The following is a 22,502-nucleotide window of genomic DNA, read 5'->3' as shown; positions in this document are numbered from 1 at the left end:
AGCGTTAAAATTCAATGTTAAATAGCAACATTGATAGCAGGCATCAGCATCTTAGTCCTAATTTTAATAGGATTGTCTCTAACATTTCACCATGATCTTGGGTATTAGTTTCATATAAATACTCTAAGTTAAGGAAATATCTTTGTATTCCTAGGTTACTACAAATTTTAGGATTTATTTTTTTTGCCTTTTTCTAGCCAAGTTGATACCAAAAGGCTTTCCAGTATTAACCCATTTTTACCTTCACAAAACAGACTCTGGCTATTCTTCTAAATAGAATGGCAGATTCAACTTGCTAAGATTTTTGCAGCTCTCTTGATAGCTAAATGTGGTTTACAGTTTCAGCTTTTTGAGCTATTACTGTCAGGTTTTTTTTTTTTTTTTTTTTTTTTTTTTTTGCGGTACGCGGGCCTCTCACTGCCGTGGCCTCTCCCGTTGCGGAGCACAGGCTCCGGACGCGCAGGCTCAGCGGCCATGGCTCACGGGCCCAGCCGCTCCGCGGCATGTGGGATCTTCCCGGACCGGGGCACGAACCTGCGTCCCCTGCATCGGCAGGCGGACTCTTAACCACTGCGCCACCAGGGAAGCCCTATTGTCAGGTTTTAATATCACTTTATGTTAACTTAGTAAAACCATCTGAGAAAACTATCTTTTTAATACTCTGGTAGATTTTGAAAAGCAGATAATTATTGGAAATAAGAAAGCATGACGGACCTTTCATTTGAAGTTTTTAAGCCTAGCCTTTAGTTGTAGGTGATAATTTAATATTTTCAAGTTCTTTCATGGTTACTGGCATATTTTGTTTTGATTTCTTCTTGGCTCAATTTTGTTCACCTATATTTTCCTGGAAAAAGAAAAGAAATTTAGCATTTCATGTGTATCAGTCAGGGTTCTAACAGGGAATAGATGGCGTACTCGATACAGGATCATTCCAGGAGGGTTTATTGATACGGGGCTTATTTATAGCCAGGGGAACCACAGGGAACAGTGCATTGATATAGAGCCGGCAGCAGAGCTACTTCCACTCCTGGGTCTGCAGGGTGAGAGCATGGGGTGGGTGATCCTGGGCTGGGGACACACAACCAGCCTGAAGCTGAGAGGGCGCCAAGTGGATACATCCTCTGACCTCACTCTCCTTCCTCCCCTGCTTCTGGGACACTGCACTGGTGAAACCCAGGAAGCAAGGGCCAGGAGCCTTGCAGATGTGTCCACGCAGGTGGAGAGCAAATCTGGGCGGGGGCGTATCTCCACTGTATATAGGAATAAGCACCCTGTCTCATTTGAGATTCACTGTGATTGTATTTGCAATTGTTTTTCATGTTTACTCTTGCTGGAATTTTGTCTATTTTAATTTTTTCCTCAGGAAACCAGCTATCGGATTACATTGATCAGTTCTCTTTAAAAATATTCCAGTCTATTACTTTTTGCCTTTATCGTTATTAATCCCTTTCTCCATTTCTCTTTCCAGCTCCTTGGACTGACTGCTCAGTTAACTTGACAATATGTTTTCCCTTGTGTCACAATAAAGCAATTTTTCAAGCGCTCTGGATCTTCCTTTGAACAGAGGTGTGGTCAGAGCCATAAGTTCTGACGCACAATGTTGTCACTGTCTTTCTTTCTTAAACAGTCTGCAATTAAATAACTACTGATGCAGTATTCATTTGGGAGCGTGTGATGAAATTTTCAAAAAGTTAATTTTTAAAAATTTTTGGCCACACAGCGCCTTGCGGCTTGCGGGATCTCAGTTTCCCAACCAAGGATTGAACTCGGGTCACGGCAGTGAAAGCCTAGAGTCCTAACCACTAGGCCACCAAGGAACTCTATAAATTATTTTTAAAAATTAACTTCTGCTATTAATTTTCTGGAGTATTGTATTCCGGCTTTAAATAATGTCTGATTTTGAAGTACTAGAAGTTGTATTCTGTTTGACGGTTCAAAGTTCAACATGTATATGCCACATTTATGATTGGAAGCTTCTAAAATTTTTTCCCTACTTTATCTATGGGAAAGACTGAGATATGAATTAAAAATCATCTAGAATTATTATTTTTCAGTTACTTTCTCCATTGTAACATAATCTCTTTTTGGCATGTAAGCTTCTTAATGGTTATCTCTTCACTGTGGACTGTATCCTTTATCAGTGTCGAGCGAATCTTTTCTTCTCATTTTGCGTATTTCCCTGGGACTCTTCTACATTGCATATTGATATCAGTACATCATTTTATTTTCAGTTTGTTTTTGCTAGAATTACCTCTGCCCACTCTTTAATTCTAACCTTTTGTTTCACGTTGTTTTAAAGTGTTTGAGAGTCTCTACTGGTAATAGGGTAACTTAAGAAATCTGTATTTATTGTTATAGATAATCTGTCTGGTTTTACTTCTATCGTTTTATTCCTTACGATTTTTTATGCTTCTTGTTTCCTTTGTTGTCTGATTTCTGTTACACAGGTTTGTATTTTCTTTGTATTTATCTTTTATATATTTAAAAAAGTTTTTTTTTTTTTGGCTGCATTGGGTCTTTGTTGCCTTGCGTGGGCTTCTCATTGCGGTGGCTTCTCTTGTTGCAGAGCACAGGCTCTAGGCGCTCGGGTTTCAGTAGTTGTGGCTCGTGGGCTCTAGAGTGCATGCTCAGTAGTTGTGGTGCACGGGCTTAGCTGTTCCGCAGCATGTGGGATCTTCCCAGACCAGGGATCGAACCCATGTCCCCTCCACTGGCAGGTGGATTCTTAACCACTGTGCCACCAGGGAAGTCCCTATCTTTTATATTTTGGAAGTCTATATCTTATTTAAAATTGTACTAGTGGTTACCTTCAGAATAAAAAAATATTAACCTATACTTCTCTAAACATCAAAGTAGTATCTTTTGCGCTCTAGATGTACCATTATCCCTTCTCTCACCTCTCTTAACCAATTCTTCTCCCTCCTTAGTAACATCTGAAGTTTGTGTTCTGGATTATAATTAGTACAAGATCTTATTTTATGCTATATATCTCCTTGGGAAATAACTTTTGGTAGTTGCATTTAGTTTCACCACCTGCCTGACAATTATTTAAGTTGTCTCTATTTTAACTGGATTGTTTAAGCCATTCATTCCACAGATATTTAATCAATTTCCTACTAGACGTTAAAGATTGTGTTATGTTTGTGTGATAACAAAGGCAAGCCTTGGCTTCACAGAATTTCACGGTCCCAAATGATACAGTCTCAAATAACAGTAGGAATAAAAATAAATGTATAGGTGCCGTAGTACTATGGTGAGAGAATCACCAGGTGCTAGAAATGACACCTAACTCAGACCTAGACTTGCAATGGGGTGGTGAGTTGATCAAGGAAAGATTTCTGGAGGAAGTGACATTCAAGCTAAGACACGGAGTAGGAGTTACGAAAGGTGTGGAGAGTTCTGAGGACCAAGATGTTCTCGGTGGAGAAAACATTTACCAAACTTGGGAGGTGAAAAGGAACAAAAAATATTGGCTGTGGCATGGAGTTGGACACGGGGAGTGGTGAAAACTGGGACTGGAGAGGAAAGCAGGGTCGGATCTAGAAGACCACCGTCTGCCATGACAGGGAGGCTGGACTTACCCTGAGGGCACCCAAGAGGCCTTGAAGGATGAGTGGAGGAGTGACAGGGTCAGGTTTTAATTTTAGAAATGTCACCATGGCTACAGTGTCGAGAAGAGTTTCATGGGGCCACATTGGAGGCAGACAGCCCAGTTACGAGGGTATTTTTGCAGTCTAGCAGAGAGATGGTGGTGGCCTAACCTCAGCTGGTGGCAGCCAGGATGGAAAGAGAAGAAGGATTTTGAGAGATATTTAAGAGGTCGACCTGAGACAATGTGCAGATTGAGTTTCCCAATCCTGAGACAGTCTTTCCCATCACGTCTTGGTCAGCTGGGTACTCCCATCCCATCTGGCCTTTTGTCTCCACTACTCCACCCAACCCGCCCTTGCCAAGAGCGCCCATGAGCAGGCTGCATCTGGTGGTCACGGCTCTGCCTCGCCTCGTGCTGTGTATCAGCACTTCTGACACAGTTGATCACGTCCTCCACTTGATGTGTTCTTCTGTTGGCTTCCAGGAAGCCACACTTCTACTCCTTCAGCTCCCTCACTGCTGCTCCTTCTGTTTCCTCTGCTACTTTCTCATCTCTGCATCTTCTCCCTGCTGGAACGGCCTTGGATTTAGTCCTCCTTCCTCTTCTCTATTTACTCTCCCTTCCTGGTGATCTCATTCAGCTTCCTGGCTTTAAATACCATCCATATGCCACCGGCCCTCGAAAGCATATCTCCAGGTCAGTCAAACCTCCCTCCCAAGCTCCAGGCTTGAATATCCAACTGCTTACTTGATATCTCCTTGTGGCTGGCTCTATCTCACACTTAATGTATTGGAAACGTAAATCCCAAGTCTCCCCCTCACCCCCGGACTTACTTTCCCCATAAGCTTCCCCATAACAGTTGATGGTGCATCTCACCTTTCAGTCTCTCAGGCTAAAAGTCTTGGAGTCATCTTTGACTCCTCTTCTCTCATGTCCCACAGCCAATCTGTCAAGAAATCCTGTTGGCTCCACCTTCAAAATACATCCAGAATCAGACCACCTCCCTTGTCCATGCCACCGTCATCCCTCAGGTGGATTAAGGTCACAACCTCCTAAGTCATCTCCCCACTTCCATTCTGTTCCTCCTAAAGTATGTTCTCAACGTGGAGACCACAAGAAGCCTCATAAAATGTTAGTCAGGCCATACCCCTCCTCTGCACAAACCACTCCAATGGCCAAAGTCATTGCAATGTCCTACGAGACCCCACACGGTCTGTGCCCCTCCCCCACCTCTCCCATCTTATCTCCTGCTACTGTCTCACTGGTTCTCTCCACCTTCAGCCACACGGCTTCCTCTGTTGTTCCCCACGTGGATCAGGCTCACTCCAGCCTTGGGGCCACAGACTCTTGGCCTGTCTGCTGGGCTGCTCTTTGCCTAGACATCTGCTTAGCTGATTCCCTCACCTCTCTCAAGTCTACTCAAAAACCACCCATCCTAACTACCGTCTTTAAAACGCACTGTCTCCCGTCTTGCTTCTTCTCCCCTAGCCCTTATCATTTTATTGGCCCATTTATTATGCTTGTTTTTTTTTTATTTTATTTTATTTTATTTTTATTTTATTTTATTTTATTTTTTTATGCTTGTTGTTTAATGTCTGTCTTCCCCATTAGCATGGAAGCTCCATGAGGGAAGCAATGCTTTTTTCCCCTGATTTATTCACTCATTAGGTATCCTAAGCGTCTCGTATGTTGTTGGCAAATGGCTGGCGCTCAATAAATATTTGTTGAATAAATAATGCAGTAAACAGAAATATTTTTTCTTTTAAAAAAATGCATTAGGAAGGCATGTCTTACGAGCCCTTGATATCTAAAAGTGTCTTTCTTTTGCCTCAAAATGAAAGCTATCTTGGCTGAAACTAGAATTCTAGCGTCCGAACCTTTTCTTTAAAAGTCTGTAGGTGATATTTCATTGTCTTACAGTAACACTGCAGCAGAGAAATCTGAGTCCAGCCTGATTTTTATTCCCTTATGATAACCTGTTTGCTGCTTGGATACTCTGCAAGCCTTTTTAGAACATTTTTTTTAGAATGTATATAGGTCTGTGTCTCCCATCACTGATTTGCAGAGAATGTCCATTCAACTTCTCTATGTTAAGATATTTTAGTGCAGCTAAGTCTTCTTCTATTATGTCTTTGATTATTGTTTCTGATCCATTGTTGTATGTTCTTCAATAATATCCCTTATCTGTGAATTGGCTCTCTGCTCTTTGTCCTTTACGACCATCACTTTGTTTTTTAGTTTCTTGGCTTTGTTTTTTCTTTTGCACTTCAGAAGTTCTTTTTTTTTTTTCTTTTTTTGTGGTACGCGGGCCTCTCACTGCTGCGGCCTCTCCCGTCGCAGAGCACAGGCTCTGGACGCGCAGGCCCAGTGGCCATGGCTCATGGGCCCAGCTGCTCCGCGGCACGTGGGATCTTCCTGGACCTGGGCACGAACCCGTGTCCCCTGCATCAGCAGGTGGACTCTCGACCACTGCGCCACCAGGGAAGCCCTCTTTTTTTTTTTTAAATAAATTTATTTATTTTTATTTTTGGCTGCGTTGGGTCTTCGTTGCTGCATGTGGGCTTTCTCTAGTTGCCGCAAGTGGGGGCTACTCTTCGTTGCAGTGTGCAGGCTTCTCATTGTGGTGGCTTCTCTTGTTGGGAGCATGGGCTCTAGGCACGCAGGCTTCAGTCATTGTGGCACACAGGCTCAGTAGTTGTGGCTTGGGGGCTCTAGAGCGCAGGCTCAGTAGTTGTGGCGCATGGGCTTAGTTGCTCTGTGGCATGTGGGATCTTCCTGGACCAGGGCTTGAACCCGTGTCTCCTGCACTGGTAGGCGTATTCTTAACCACTCTGCCACCAGGGAAGCCCCAGAAGATCTTTTAATATTAGTCCTTTGTAGTGAACATTGTGGTTGACTTCCCAACACTCCAAATGATTAGATTAATTCAATCATGATAATTCTATTCCACTCATCATTTAATGGTTTGGGGAAGGGCAGGTTTAAGCCAACTGATGCCAATAAGACACAAAGAAAGACTTCCTCAGGGCTTCTAGAGAAAACAGCTGGATCTGAATAGGAGGCTGGTTGGCCCAGTTGCTGGAAGCCATTTAGGGACCAAGAGAAGGACCATTTTGAGGGCAAGGCTGACTTGCTGAGCTTGAAAGGCATCTGGTTCTTTGATGATGTCACTGAGACTCAGAAACCACCAATCCTGAAGCCTGTGCTTCTTGTTAGGAGAGATACAAGGGAGGCTGGAACCAAGGGGCTGCCTGGTGGGGCTGTGACTATGAGAAGGAGCCGCCTGGGGGTACTGGAGCCATGGAGATGCACGTGCTGCAGTAGAAGCTACCTGAGGTGGAGGAAGAGGGGGAGAAATACCTTGGCTTTTCCCCCTCCCCCTCCAATTCCCCATGGTGTCTCCGTTGGCTGAACCCAGTCAGAAGCCAGCTGATATGGGGCTCCGTGTTAGCTTGAAGGGGCCCTGTACCCTATCAGGACACAGAGCCGAACACAGAGGCAGCAGGGACTGGATCTGGGGGCACACATGCAAACAGCACAGCGCCCTCACTTACATCATTGATTTGATGTTTTTAATGAATCAGTTCTGCCTTCTACTTCCTTTAATGTGTAATCTGACCTACCACTGTGCTCTTGCTTTCTTGGTATAAATTTATCTCCATCTTCCTTTTCATGCCATTCTATTGACTCCTCAGCTTAACCTGTCTGGTTTTATGGATTTAAAGACGAGATCTTCTTGCATTCCATAAAGGATGGCACACAGGGCACACAATTTTTCAGATCTTCTTCTGGATCTTTTGATGAGAGGTACAGATTTCATCTCTACTCTCAGGATGCTATCTCATTTTTCTTCTTCTGCCCTTCCCCACAATGAATCCATTAATTTTTTTCTGTATTCATCTCTGATTAAGGTGAGATCCAGACACGAGGTCTGTCAACATGCAGGGGAAGTCCATGGTCCCGTTCTCTGTTCACCTGTGAGATGGTGGAGGGGCAAAGTGGAGGAAGGCTGGCGAGGGCGATGCCCAGCCTGGTGACCTGTGCTCCACCAGGAGGCCTCTTCCTCCCCCGCTCCCTCCAGCAAAGTAGCAGGTTGCTGTGGAACTCGGGTTCCTCAGTTTCCACCTCTGCACTTTACTGCATCTCCCATGATGCACTGCACCTCCACAAGCATCCCCTACTGCCCGGTGGACTTAAATTATTTGTCTGTAATGTCTGCCTGATTGCCTGAAAACTCAGGGCCGTGGAGCAGAGCCGCGTCAGCCCTTCCTGACTCAGACATGAGATCTTCCTGTTGGTGCCGTGGGTTTGCTTTCTCCCCCTCCCCCTCTTCCTTCCATCCTTCCTTCCTCCTGTCTATGTCTTCACAGGTATTTTAACATGAAGACAGGAGCAGCTGCCCATTTAAATTGGTGATCATATTACTATTATCATCTCTGGTCCCCTCCCTACCCCAATTTTGTTTTTTCCCTAATCCATTACTGTCACAAGCTCCGGCTGAAGTGGGCTTTAGAGAAGGAGAGAATGAACACGGTAGGCTGAGCTGCAGAGGGAGAGCCAGGCAGGTGTGCATCTTCCCAGCCCAGCCTCACACCCCACCGTGTGCTCTTGACAGGCTGGTATTTCTGGCTTACACGAGCCACCACTAACATGCCATTTCCGGGAGCACAGTGAATTCCATCGGCCCCTTTTCTGTGTTGGAAGGAAACCATGCCATTGAAAAGAGCAGTTCACACTGGATCCCTCCAGATCTAGTCTGTCTGTCTTTACATGGTATCCTAGGCAATTCCTGCAACTTCAGACTTTCCTCAGGCCAATCTGGACCCTCCAGCTACCCTCCCATTGGCCCTCTCACTTCTCTGCAAAATATTCAATGGTTCCCAGTGACTGCATGCTACCTGGACATCCCCATCCCTCCCCTCAAGCCCCAGCCCCCAGGAACAGCTGCTCTCCCTCAGTAAGAGCTCCCCTCCTCCAGGCCCCTCCTCCCTGGGTCATGGACTGTGACAAAGTCTTATTGCCTGTCTCTGGGAATTCATTTCCTGTCTCTCCTCTGTTCCACCTCTCTGGGGCTCCCGGGCCCTTCCCAACCCCTCCGTGCTGTGCTCCCCTCACGTTTGCCAGGCAGCTGGCTGCCTTCATTATTTTTACGCCAACACAGTTTAAAAATCTCCGCTGCCTCCTTGCTGTCTGTGGAGAAGCGGCTGCCACGTTACTCTGACACGCTGATGGCATTAGGGTCCGCGCACACTCTCTTCAGCTAATGAGGCGGCAGAAAGAAAATTAAGGGGAAAAATCACACGGGCACACTGCTTTCTATGTAGATGGAGAAATAAAACAAAAGCAAGGAAAACAGAGGCGCGCTACTGCTGATAGCTCCCCTCCCCGCTCCCACGGGGGCAGCGTGCAGGCACTGCTGTGTAAAGGCAGGGAAGGGAGCCCTGGGTTTTGACTACTGCGACCCCAGGCTCGCTCCACGGAAAACTCTAGGAAATTGGAGTGTGAAGTCACGTTACCTAATTCTGTAATTCGGTAAAAAGAAAACAACAACTTCAGGTCCATATGTGCAGCGTGGTCAATGCCCAGAAGGAGAGGCAAGACCAGAGGTTTGCAGATATTTCTAGAATCTGTCATTCTCGCCCTCCACCTCCCATTTCCCCTTGCTCCAGCTACCTGCATCCCTCACCTGGACCGCACAGCAGCCAGGGGTTTCCCAGCAGCCCCCAAGAGAGCATGTTCTCTACCCCTGAGCAGAGAAATCACCTGCCAATTCTCACTGGATTATGTCACCTGTCTGCTTAAGATGACGTAATAGATTCCCATTTTTCTTAAGACAAAGGCGCAAACCCTTAATGGGGGCCCTGCCTAGAGTCCCGGCTCTTGCTGTTTCCCCTCCAGCTACTGGGTCATCCCCCCACCCCCACCGCTGCACATATTGCAGAGTTCCTTCTGCCCCAAGACCTTTGCACCTGCTGTTTCTTCTGCCTGGAATGATTTCCCCTCCCCTCTTCACACAGCTAAGTCTCCAGTCTTCAGATCCAGAATCACTCTATAAGCCCTCGAGGGGGCCTCGGACTCGCTGCTCAGCCAGGTCTGGCCCCTCGTTTGGCACCTTCGAGGTCTGGAGGGCCTTGGCTTTGCAGCTTTTCACGTCACAGCAATTTCCCAGTGGTGTGTGTGGTTGTCTGAGTCAAGGCCATCTCACCCACCTGACTGGCGCTCCATGAGGGCAGGAAATACCCATGCTCCGGTTCAACACTGTACCACCCGCACGGGAGCACAGCCGCTCCCTAGAAATGTTTGTTGAATGAATAAGTGCTTAAGGGACGCCTGTGGGGGAGAGCTTTCATCACCGGTGTTGGCCTGGCACTTCCCCAGCTCCTGGGCAAATCTAAGTGTGAGTTATTTATGACTGCCCAGGTGAGGGGCAGGAGGAGAGAGGCACGTGAGCAAAGGCCTTTATCCCAGACCAAGTATCGAACCCACGAAGTCAACTAGCGGCAGCTAGTCTGGATCCACCCTCGTGGGCGTTTCTCTGCCCTCCTGCCCGCTCTCCTCCAGGCCGGGCCCCCTGCGTCCCGGCAACTTCCAGAATTCAAACCTGGCCGCATCCTGACATCGCACCTGCACCTGCCCTCGCGTCCCCACCTGACTCTGGTGTTAAGTAGCGGTCAGCCGGGCAGAAAGGCCTGGCATTGTCCACATGCTTTGCTTTCCCAGCCGTGACACCGCTTTGATGTTTGCGGCAGCGCAGTGCGCGCGGCTCCGACGGATGCTTCGAGTCCGCCTGCTGCGGCGCTGGTGCCTTTGTCTGGGCACCGGGGAACTGTGATTTATGTCATAAGCTCGCTGTGAAACCTTTTGCCTCAGTAATTCTGAGCTCCGTGGGTGTCTCTTTACATCTATTTAAAGCGCGGCTGCTGCCCACGGCCGGCGTGCTCTGTGACATTCCCCGGTGCCTCTGTGTACGCCTCGCCATGGCGCTGAGTCCTGCCTGCAGAGCATCTTTGTGGCTCGTTTCAGCGTGTTTGCTGCGCGCTCCACGGGGCTGCTGAGCGAGTCGGGTCTGCGCTTTGATGTCCTGCGTGCTGATTAGACCCCTTTCCCGGTGGAGCACATGCAGGGGGTCTGGATGCTGATGGCCACATTTCCAGAGCGTTCGCCCTGGTTGTCCTGGGGCGAGGCCAGAGCCTCACAGGCACTTGTACGTTGGCTTGGAGGATGTCCAGGTTGGTAGTAAACGCGCTCTTGCCCGCAACCTCCTCCTAGCCGGGGGCGCCGGGGGTGGGGTGCTGGGGGCAGGGGGCTGCGGACCTCCTCCGCACCGCCCCCTGCCCCCCCCCCCCACCTCGAGGTGTAGGCGGGTCTCAGCGCAAAGACATCGGAGGCCCGTTTCCAAAGATTTTAACTGCAGCGCCGTGCCCCGGAGTTGCTGGAATCCCCTTCTCTCATTCAACAAACTGACTGAAGGTTCCCTGCACTGTGCTCTGTGAAAGCCTGGAAGTATTAAGATTTCTCAAAGAAACTCCGGTTCTTTCCGCAGTGGTTGGGGCTCTGCTGGGAGACCCATCATCGTCCACAGAAGCCAAGCACCTCTCGTGGCCTCCGGGCCCCCGTCGTAACTAACTGTCCCCAGACCCAAACCCACAGCCACCCCGCACCCCACCCACTGACCTGCTCCATTCCTGTGTGGCTGACAAAGGATGTCGTGAGGGGATCCCAGGACAGGGCCCCTGGAGGCCCAAAGGGGAGGCACTGGGTTTGCTCTGCATCTCTAGGTCAGCGTGGGGTGATTCCCACAGCCTTGGAGACAGAGTTCAGGTACTAGAAGTCCTGTCCCCCGGGATGATGCCTGTGGGGCTGCACCTCGGACATTGAAACCTGGACAGCGGTCTCTAACAATCGAATGCCTTCGAGGCTAACAAAGGATTAGTACTGGTCACCACTGAAATATACTGATTTTCTTTTTTCTTTAAAAGAATTTGTCCCAGGTGTTTTTCACTGTTGGGCATCATGTAAAGTCTTGTTTCTTTCTTTGTTGTTTCGTTGTTTCTTGTTCATTCTTTATGTCGTTTCACACCATAAGGGCTGAAGGGTGCATCTTGGTTTAAGGCACACACGGTGTGAACTGGAGGGGTGGTAGGTTTCCATTTTATCGGTAGATGAACTAAGCCTGCTAATATTGGGAAACGTCTAAATGTGAATCATGAATATAAAAGGGAAGTGTTACAGAATACAAAAAGGCTGGCGTTTCTTCCCTTTCAAGAGTCCATGCACGGCATGGAAGTCACTGCATTAGTAGAATGCCTCAAGAGGATGACTCGAAGACAGTGCAAGACTCGGCGTAAGAAACTTGTCATCAAGTCTGTCAAGTAAGGAAGCACCCAGGGAATTGTCTGGGTGGATTTTCCATTTCTCACCTGTGTTTTGAGAGACAAGAGTTTTACTCTGTATGCATCTGGGATGCAAAGTTAGCATCTGAAAGAAATGTGTGAATCTCACTATTTCAGACCATCTAGACCATCTAGCTGTTGTCCTTTTAGGATAACAGCTTTTAGGCTATTTGTGTAAAGCTTATCAGGCCAGACACGTCTCTGGCATATGACTGGTGAGTCTGGGATAATTTTTAAATTTAGCACAGCCAATTTTACATCGAATGGAATGACCTCCCTTCAATGAAGTCTTTCGGGGGAGGACAATCGCTTATTTTAACTAGTATCTTGGGAACTTTCCTTTTGGAAACATTTTGTCTTTATTTTCTCTGATAAGAAATGTTTATTCTTCATCTTTGTCATTTCAGTGCAGATCTGACACGTGGAAAGGCGACAGGCAGCTCAGAGCCAAGTCTGCAAAGTGGGGTTGAGGTCCCAACACAACCTTGACCCTCAACAGGGCATTTCACCTGATTGAAATCCAGGTAAGGGAATGTCAGGAACCTGGTGTATTTCACAGGCGTGTGGTGAGGACTGAATGAGAGAAATCTGTGAAGTGCTATCATTAATCCTATTAATAAGGTGGATGGTCACGTTGCGTATTTCATTTCAAGCCAAATACCAGATGCGACAAGAGACTGATTTCATTGTTCATCAGTTACACCAAAAGATAATCTGCTAAAATATTTTGAGCCATGACGGCATCATAGAAACAGGGGCCTGGCGTCCCCAGGTGACAACTCTGCAAGGTCTCACTCGAGTATGCTTGTTGACCCCCCAACCTTTTCATTTTCTAGTGACTCTAGAAAGGGTTGCCCAGCCCTGGCTCCTCAAAGTGTGGTTCCAAGACCTCACCCTCATCTCTAGTCTTGCTAGAAATGCAGACTCTGCCATCCCCTCCTGCGGGATCAGAATCTGCATCTGGACCAGTCTCCAGGGGGCGTTCCGGGCCCCTGAAAGTCTGAGAAGCGCTGAATGCCCCCCGGCGGCAGGCCGGGTCCCTGCCATGCCAAGTCCTCGTGGCCTGTCCCCGACCCCTTCTTACCTTGGGGAAGGCGTCGGGCCACACGGTGGGGGAGCCGTGGTTGAGCAGCTCCTGCAGCGTGCGCTGCGGCGCGGCCTCGGGGGCGCAGGCGGCCGTGTGCAGCACTCGGGCCAGCGGCGACGCACCCCCGTAGTCGAGCGCGCCCGCGTCGGCGCCGTGCCGCAGCAGGAGGCGCGCCAGGCCGTGGCGCGCGTGGCCGCAGGCCTTGTGCAGCGGGCTGCGCTCGTCCTCGTCGCGCGCGTCCGCCGCCGCGCCGCACCGCAGCAGCAGCGCGCACAGGCGCAGGCAGCGGGCTTGCTCGTCGGGCCGCCGCGCCGTGCCGCACGCCGCGCTCAGGGCCGTCTCGCCGCGGGCGTTCCTCGCGTCCACGAGCGCCCCGCGGCCCAGGTAGAGGCGCGCGTGCTCGTCCAGGCCGTGCTGAGCCGCCACGTGCAGGGGCGTGTCCAGGCCCGCGCCGCCCACGCGCTGCACCGAGGCACCGTGCTCCAGCAGCGCTTGCGCGCACCTGCGGGGAGGCCGAGGTCAGTCACCCGGGCTGGGCCCGGCGGACGCCCCGGCACCGGCGCCCTGTCTCCCCCAGCCCGGCACTCCCTGCCTGCGGGTTCCGGCGCTTCGGACCCCCCCTCCCTCCCCACAGGGGGGTGTTGGCTCCTAAAACAACCAGGACAGGAATCCAGGTCTCCCGTGCCCAGGCTATAGGAGTTCAAACTGAGCTGTAAAAAAAAAAAAAAAAGATTAAGGCAAACCTGGGGGTACAGGTTACCAAATGGTGGCAACAGCTTGGAACTTTTCCTAAGAACCCACGCGCCGCGTTAATATTTACCTTGTAATTTGTAACTACTTGGTGCTACCCTGGAAGGTAATGTGGTTCAGGTGACGGTGCTGGAAACACGAATTACCCGGGTGCTTTGTCACAGGTGGCACTTGAAGGGTCTGGGAGTCAGGGTTCTAAGGAGGGCCCCTTAGGCCGTCGGGCTCTTTATCAGCCGGCAGGTACCTGCGCTTTGGCAACGGTGTGAGGCAAGGCTTGCCTTACTCCCTGGGAGGGAATCTATCCATCCCTCAAGACACGGACACAGAATGGCACTGGGGTGTCCTCAGACAGCACTGGATGCATGGGCGAAACCCACAACCATGCCCAACTGTGGGACTATCTTGGTTTCAACCAAGCTCTCCTTGAACAGACTGTGGATTTTGGCTGTTGCTAAATGCCACGATGGTGTCCTGGGGTTTGTAGGCTCCCGTGGGACACTGTGGTCTCCCCCAGAGGTGGGTGTCTCCTGCTGCTTCCAGGTCCATCAGGTGGATCCCAAGACTGTCCTCTCCCAGGACAGCAGCTTCCACCTGGGAGAGCTCCAGGCCCCTCACTCCAAGCCCAGGTGGCATTTGCTGACTGGGCAGGCCCATGCTGGACGTGGGGCCTCAGACACTGGTGGGGAACTCAGCCTGGACCAGCCTGAGAGTAGGACAGTCTCAGAGACCCTCCCACCACCCTCCTCCATCTGCTGGCCCTTGTCCTTCAAGGGCACTGCCAGAACACCAGCCCCACTTCAGTCCCCCACTCCCGGGTCACCTCCTGGACGTTGCCATCAGTGTGTTTACTCCACTTCTGGCGTCGGACGCGCCAGCATGCTGACTTCACGGCGTAAGGCTCTGGTCCGTCTCGCTAGCCCTCCTGTTGGTACTGTACTCATCTCTGCTCTGTTGAGACTTGGGTCATCGGCCCCTGGCTTTCTCAGCCCTTCCTGGCTTCACTTCCTTCCCTGGGCAGCCCTCCACTCTCTTCTCGGCATCCTCAGGTCCCTTGAGTTGAGGGGACGTGGCCGTCCCCTGCGTCAGTTGGCCACATTTTCAGCTGGGAACCCAATCATCACCCACCTGCTCTTCCCCGCCTTGGCGGCAGGGTGCTGCTGGAGGGAACACCATGCATGGAGATCGGCCTCTGGGCTCAGCTGGTCCTCAGGGCCCTTTGGTTCTACTTCCCAGGACTGAGCACCAGCTTCTCCTTCCTTGCCCTTTACTGGCTGTTCCAAATGTTGACCGCTGTCCCCAAGAGGTCCTATTTCTACTCTCCTCCTTCTCAGCAATCTACCCCTGCTTCACTCAGAGTGCACGTTCTCCCAGGAACTGCCGTCCTTCCCGCCTTGTGCCGTCTAGTCGGCCCCCACACCTGTTAGCGTCTGCGTCTACACGATTGCCCTCTCCTACTTCCATAGGTCTGAGGAAGGGGCTCCCTCCGGATCCTCTTGCCCCAGGTGTAGTCCTCTTCTGCTTCCTTGGGGGTCTCGCTCTGGGCAGTACTTGCTCTTCGCTTTCCCCCTGTCCCCCACCCCCTCTTCAGTGGGCCACTCAGCCCCGTCGATTCCATCTCTTGAATAATCACCTGAACTGCTTCCTCCCTCCATCCCCGTTGTCACCATCCTTTGTTGAGGTCCCCAGTCATGTTTTGCCTGAAGCTAACGACAGTCTCTTAATTTGTTCCCTGCGCCAGTCTACCAAGCTCCGTACTACCCAGAAAGAGCCTTTCCGGTGTGAATCGTAAGACCTGTGCCCGCTGAAAACCCAGAGGCTCCTCCCGGCGGCTGAAGAAAGCCCAGGCTCCTTTCCGCGGGACGCAGGACACCGCGTGCTCCAGCTTCCGTGGGCCTCACCAGTTTCATTTCCTGATGCTCCATCCCGTGTTTCGATCCTCCCTGACCAGGTGTGGTTCTTAGGCCACGTCCTGTCCTTCCTTCCTCTTCCTCTGGGTCACACGTCCGTGTTGTCGTGTTCCTCGTGCCTAAGTGTCTGGGCGCAGCCTTTGTCACACTGTGTTTCAAATGTTCGCCGGCACGTTTGATTCCTCTCTTAGACGGTTGGCTCCTTGGGTGTAGAAATGGGGGGTTATTTATCTCTGCTTCTCCGCGCCGAGGGCAGGGCTAGCCCACTGTTGGTGTTCCCTGAGAGCACGTCGCACACACGCACTTCGTTAATGAACTTCCTCCGGTTTTCCTTCGTGTGGTGGCTGTCTGTCCTGTTCTTTACCTGACTGGGGCTCTGAACGGGATCCTCTGGGGGTTTCCAGGCCGGAAGCTGCTGCCCTGAAATCTGTTTGCATTTCTACCCAGGGACTCTCAATGTTTTAAATCCTCTCTCTGTATTTCTCTAGCCTCCATGTCAGCAGTATCTTGGGAAGTGGTCTGTCTTGGGTGGAAGATCTTTACAGACAAGTACAATTTGATGTGAAATGTCCTTCGGGACGATAACCAGCTAAGAGAAGATGCAAATTTGACAATCAGAGTGCTTCAGATCTGCTTCCTCCTGGCCTCTCTGGGAGGAATTTTGAACAGTGCAGCAGGAGGTTAGAAATCAAGGGTTCCGTCTCATTTTGCCACTGAGCCTGTGTGCACTCACAAACAATTACAAAACATTTTCTTCTGCTCTTTTTTTTTTTTTTTTTTAAAGCAGCCCAACCTCTCTGAAGAAGCCCACCGGGGAATATAAGTGGGTCTCTTTTCCACGTCCACAGCCTAACAGGCTGCCGGCCAGGTTGCTCTTTGCAACAAAGATACCTTTCAGAAGAATGAGGACACTGGCCCACCCTCTGGAGGGCTGCAGATGCCCTTTTCATTTTTAATGGAGAGCTTCTAATTGGCTAAACCTTGGTACTTCCTTAGAGCAGATAATGATGTAAGTTGCAGACCACAGGCAGGAGAAAAAAACAACACAACAAATTGACTGGGGCACATAGCTGCTGGCACACACTGGGCAGTCATTAAAAATGAAGTTGTGGGAACCTGTTTAATGACATGGAAAACTATTTGCAGTGGTCATGTGAAAAGATCGGGTTACAAAACCGCATGGAGCACTCGCATTTAAAAAAAAAAAGAGCAGGTGTGTATGTGCATATGAAGAAAGCCTAGAAATACACAAGCCAGCGAGTTTACCTCTGGATAATGGGGTGATGGTGCTTTTGTTTCCTTTCTGCCTGCCTGTATTTTCAAATTCATTTTCCAAAATGAGTCAGAGTTGCAATTTGACAGAGGGACCAAAACAGAGGTTACTTACTAATAACAAAACCATCCCCCACTGCTACAGCAGCATCTCTTGGATTCTAAGAATGTCAGCTCAGCTTTCCAGGTTTCCAGAATGCTCTCAAATTTTCCATTGATCTGTCCAGGCGTAAGCAACGATCTGGGAAAGCACGTATGGCAGTGCCTCCGAGAAGGTGAGTCGAGAGGAGCGGGTGGGGGTGGGTGGAAGGTCCTCAGGGCTAAGCAGAGCAGTGGTAACAGTCTTGGGGACCTGCAAGACCTGACCTTGTGTGGGTCCGTGTCTCCAGTCAAGGAAGAGGTGGTCCAGCAGGGAAAGTACCACCCAAGCCTTTGCAGGACTGTGTGGGAAACCCAGCTTTGGCCAAGCGCTTTCCTCCCAGGGGAGATTTTGTGAGCAGGTTTCCTGCTATCCTGATAGACACAAGAAGGAGGGCCTGGAGCCAGTGTAGGACAGTCGCTGTCGGGAACCAAGGGTAAGTTCCCATCTGACGATGTCAGAATGACTTGTCTCTGTCTTACGAGATTAAGGAGATGCTGTGTTGTCTGAACAACCTCAGATATGAAGCAACTTGGGCAAACACTCCCCACCCCACCACCATCCCTCATCCCCATCTTTGATAATGATCGAGGTGACAAGCTGTTATGGGGCCCAAGGTTGACAGCACACAGAAAAAGTGGCTTGAGCCAAAAGGCAGGAGTTAATAGAGATGAACCCATCAAGGGCTGTTGAATGAATGTCATTTTAACTTATTTCTAAAGAGGGAAGTGGGACTCTGAGCCTACATCCCACACACCGCTCCCAGCCACCTCCAGCATCTTCCCGAAGCGCTGGCTTTCCCACTCGCCTCGCAGGTGCAGAAAGGTGCCGAGTGCCTCAGCCCGGGCTTCCTCACTGCTCACCTCTTCCTTACCCTTTCACACCACCTGCCAAGCCGCCCTGCGCCCCACGAGACAGAGCCAGCTCCAGGCTTTCTTTCTCCCGCGTTCCTCCTCACCATCCGTCTAGTTGCACAAAGCCCTCAAAAGTGGTATCTCACAGCCTCTGGTTCTGAGCTGGGCGGTCAGTGCATTCCCCAGCACATGGTCTTTTTATTTATTTTTAGAAGAATGTTATCTTTAGTCCTTGCAACAAATCTGTGTTGTAGGTGGAGTTTGCGGGGGGGGGGGGGATTGAGGCTTAGAAGAAGACCAGTGATTTGTATAGGGCCATCCAGCCCAGAGGTGGCAGGGCAGAGACCCTGGCTGCTGTGTCTGGCTTACTTCTCAGTCACCCTACCCGCCCGGCTGCTCTTCCCGTTGGTACTATTTGTTAAGCACTTTTATGAGCCGGGCATGGTACTAGGCATTTCCCGTAAGTTCTCTCTAAACTTCTCATTCATTGGCTCATTCAATAAGTAGAGAATTTCCCCCATGCTCTGTACGCCAGCAGCTTGTCAAGGTGAGGGGGAGCGTCTCTTCTCTGAGCACTCCACGGGATTCCTGGACAGACTCACTGACAGAACACTGAAGGCAGCAGAAGGCCAAGGAGGTCTCCTGGCGCGTGGACCTCGTGCTATACGACAACACACAACAGGAACCTGCTGCTCGTCCAGTCCTGTGGGCACCTCTGCGCCATAGATTTCATTCTCCCTGGTTTTCAGTGAAGATGTGTTTGAGGGGTCAGCAGTGATCTCAAGGGCGGGGACCTGGGATGTGATGGTGACGCCACAGAACATGCTGCTTGAGATGTGAACCCCAGCTACTGCTGGCTAAGAGAGTGAGTCAACGACCTAATGATGGTCCTGAAAGACAACAGTGACAAAGAACTATTAAACGTAAGGCGAAATTCACCAAGATCGCTTAAAGTTTTTCAAGGGGAAACAGGCATTGCTTCTAAGCCCTTTGTCAGGTGTGTTCAGCTTCTGTCTCCTGAGCAACGGTTTCAGTGGCTGGACGTCGTCAGAGTCCTTGGGCAATCCTTCACTGTCCTCCTCCCGTGGTTGCTGCCCGAATCCCTTCTGACAGATGGGAGGGGCTTCGCGCCAGGCAGTGTGCTCAGCGAGAGTCATGGGTGTCATGAACCAGTCTTGTTGAATCATCTTTATGCTGCTTTTCCTACTCAGAGTTGACGCAGAGGCAGATGGGCTGGAGACGTGTCCCCGGGGCAGGGTGGCTGGAGCCCGAAGCCTGGGTCCGCTGGTGGGGGCAGGCAGATCGGCTGGATGCTGGGCAAGGCAGGAATGGGGGGAGGCAGGGGACAGAGGGGAGAGACCTGGGAGGAAAACACAGCCGTGCTTTCCATTGAAAGGAGACTCCCTCTGCGGATCGACTCCCCAGCTGGCTCCAGACGAAGGGTGGGGAAGCCGCTGCCCTGACTTTGATGGAGGAGCGACTCCACTTGGTTTCCCAGGACCTTCTGCTGAGCCTCTCCTTGGGGGACCTGCCACCCGCCCCTTTCTGCTCTGTATTTTCTTCTCCCTCCCTTAGCATCTCCCGGGATGCTAAGCTGTGAGACGATCAAGCATAAAGGTTTACAATTGAAAGGGCTGATGTGAACGGACAAATGCTTAAGGGTAGCGGGGAGATGGAGAGGGAACCTGCCGGCCATTTCCATCCTTGCGTTGCCCTTAGAGCAACAGCTGCCGTTTAATTTGCTTCGGAAGTGTTGGATGGTTGTGGCCGCAGCGGGTATTTTCGGCAAATTCTCCCCAGACAGCGAGTGAAATTCTGCCTTTTGGGGGACTGAGGACTGATTTAGGGAGCAAACTTAGAGAAGTTATAGCTCCACTGTTTGCTTCACTTGCCCTTGAAGGAGTATCTGACTTTCTGGAAGCTTCACCAGTGTCCCCGCCTCAACAAGAAATGGGCAGCCTTTCTCTCCTCCCCCGGCCCCAGCACACTGGATGAAGAGGGAGACCCAGAGGCATCAGAGTGAGGTGAAGAGAAGGAGGAAAAGTGAAATAAAAGACTCTACTCGCTTTTTAGGCAGGGATGAGGGTGAGGTGGGGGGGAGCTGGGACTTGTATGAGAGAACAGTTTTATATGCATATATTTTTTAAGTCAGGTAAATTTGCATACAGAGAAACGCACAGGTGCAGAAATCGGCAAAGGAATACAAGTTTGTAACCAACATCCCAGCCAAGACGTAGCATATTTTCATCTCTGCAAGAATTTCCTTTGTGTTTGCTACCAGCCAGTCATCACCCCCACAGGCAACCATGGTTCTGAGTTCTCTCACCATGTTTTGCCTTTTCTAGAATTTTCTACCTTTTTGTGTCTGGCTTCTTTAGCTCCACAGAATGTCTTTGACGCTCATCCACATTGTTGCATGCGTGAGTAACTCATTCTGGTTTATTTCTGAGTCATATTTAATTGTATGGACTCACCATAATGAAAAAATTCGTTCTCCTTTTGATACTGATGGGCATTTGGGTATTTCCATCTTTTGGCTCTTATGAATAAAGCTGCTATGAACATTTTAATGTAAGTCTTCTTGTGGACATACGTTCTCATTTCTTTTGGATAAATATCTAGAAGTGGAATTGCTGGTAGGTGTATATTCAACTTTAAAAGAAACTGCTGAACAGTTTTCCAAGGTGATTACATCATTATACACTCCTAACAGCAGTGTGTGACGTTTCCGTTGCTCCACATTCCTGCCAGTGTTTGGTGTTGTCTGTCTTTTTGACTTTAGCCACCCTCACGGGTGTGACGTAAAGCATATTTCCTCGTGGTTTTAATTTGCGTTTCCCTGATGACGAGTGATGTTGAGCACCTTTCCGTTTGCTTATTGGCCATTTGTATATCTTTCCTGAGGTGTCTGATCAAGGATTTTGCCCAGAGGGTGAAGGTTTGATTTGGCCTGGATTACCTCTTTTAATTCCTGACAGCGAGTTGTCTGTATTCAAATAGAACTTGGCAAGTGACCAGAAAACTGAGGAATCTGCCTGAGATGCCAGACGTGGCAAGGAAGGAGGCTAAACCTATGATAGGACATGTTTGAAAGGTCGTGATTAGAGATGAGCAGAGCTACTTTCTGACTATCGGCAGTTTTTGAAAAAATTAGGTTAACAAGGGAGACGCTACCTCTCAACATCCGTCTCCCTTATGGCGCTTGGCTTTCAAACCTGGCTCTGACGGTTTACACTGTGCCACTTAACGGCAAAACATGGGCTGTTGGTGAGCCTCAGGTTTCTAACCTGTAAACTGGGGATAACCATGCCTTGCAGGCCTGCGGGGAGGATCATAGCATGTAAGACACTTGCAAGTGCTCAGAATGTGAAGTTCTGGACTTCCCTGGTGGTCCAGTGGTTAAGACTCCGTGCTTCCACTGCAGGGACGCGAGTTCGATCCCTGGTCAGGGAACTAAGATCCCACGTGCCGCATGGCAGAAAAGGAAAAAAAAAAAGTGAAGTTCTTCTACAAATATCAAATCATCCAGTGGGAGTAGCCCCTAGCTGACACCTTGTTCTTTAATATTCCTTGAGATGCCTCAAAGTCCTGTTGAAGCAGACCATGTTTTCTCCCCTCCACTTGAACAACGATCCGTCACTCATCTGGGATGTGGAGAGTGGACCGTTTAGTGGAATATACATCGATGCTCATGAGCTGGAACCTCATGCAAGCAAACCTCCTGTTATTAGGCAAAGGCTTTGGGGGTTGGGGCGAGGACTCAGAATAGTTGTCCCTGTTCAAATCCTGACCAGAGAGTGCCTTTCTTTCCTCAGGAAGAGTCATACTTCCTTTCTCTCTGCCCAGATTTCAACGTGCCAGGTCTGAGTTAGAAAAGAATTGTCCAATGATTTTCTTCAATAATTTTTTCCTCCCAAGATAATTAGCTGCTTCCACAAGTCCAATTCTGGCTTACGAATGAATTTTTATTTAGTTGAATTGACACAACTGGGACCAAGAAGTAAACTTGCATGCTTTTTAACTAATACGTTTGTGAAGGAAGCAAACCCTCCTCACTTTTGTTTAAATCAAGACAGCTTTAGATGAGAAAAAGAATCAGGACTCTGTTCATTCTTTTCTCATTTTAATTATCTCAGAATTTTAAAAAGGTCAAGGAGAGGAGTCTGATAATAAATAGGGCGAGGCTGGCATGCAGGCTACTAACGTGAAGAGAGTAACTTTACTGGAACTTTTCTTTTTGGGAAAATCTCTTCAAAAGGCTCCTAGATTAAAGCTCCGATATCCCTTTTTGTGTGTTGAATTCTGAATTCTGAAGCTTGCTGGTTGGAAGGAAGCACAGATAATTTTTTTTTTAAATCCCAGGAACTCAGAGACTCAAAGGTTTTAAAGTCCTGCACCCATGGAGAATTGCTGACTAAAAGGGGAGGCAGCAGAACTGGGTCCCTAGGTGTGGAGACCATTGTCATCAAGAGTAAGAAAATGAAGTGGCTCTGTATGTAGGTCAACGA

At 49.6% G+C, this 22,502-nt stretch overlaps 1 protein-coding gene and 1 long non-coding RNA gene across 2 annotated transcripts in view; one reads left to right on the top strand and one right to left on the bottom strand.

Annotated features, from left to right (window-relative positions):
• The window catches only part of LOC141279123 (uncharacterized), a 42,532-nt gene extending 21,976 nt beyond the window's left edge, over window positions 1-20,556 (top strand). Inside the window, exons 2-3 of the long non-coding RNA XR_012332908.1 lie at window positions 12,393-12,509; window positions 15,561-20,556. This is a non-coding gene — a long non-coding RNA (uncharacterized lncRNA). The remainder of the gene's footprint in view (window positions 1-12,392; window positions 12,510-15,560) is intronic.
• ASB18 (ankyrin repeat and SOCS box containing 18) overlaps window positions 1-22,502 on the bottom strand; it is a 63,749-nt gene that overhangs the window by 4,668 nt on the left and 36,579 nt on the right. The window contains exon 5 of the mRNA XM_033860369.2: window positions 13,070-13,574. Within this exon, the coding sequence (XP_033716260.1) occupies window positions 13,070-13,574 (505 nt within the window). The remainder of the gene's footprint in view (window positions 1-13,069; window positions 13,575-22,502) is intronic.

This window comes from Tursiops truncatus, chromosome 7 (genome assembly GCF_011762595.2).
Source record: "Tursiops truncatus isolate mTurTru1 chromosome 7, mTurTru1.mat.Y, whole genome shotgun sequence".
NCBI lineage: Eukaryota > Metazoa > Chordata > Mammalia > Artiodactyla > Delphinidae > Tursiops > Tursiops truncatus.
The sequence above is the reverse complement of the archived record's forward strand: the minus strand, read 5'-3'. Positions and strand labels throughout refer to the sequence as shown.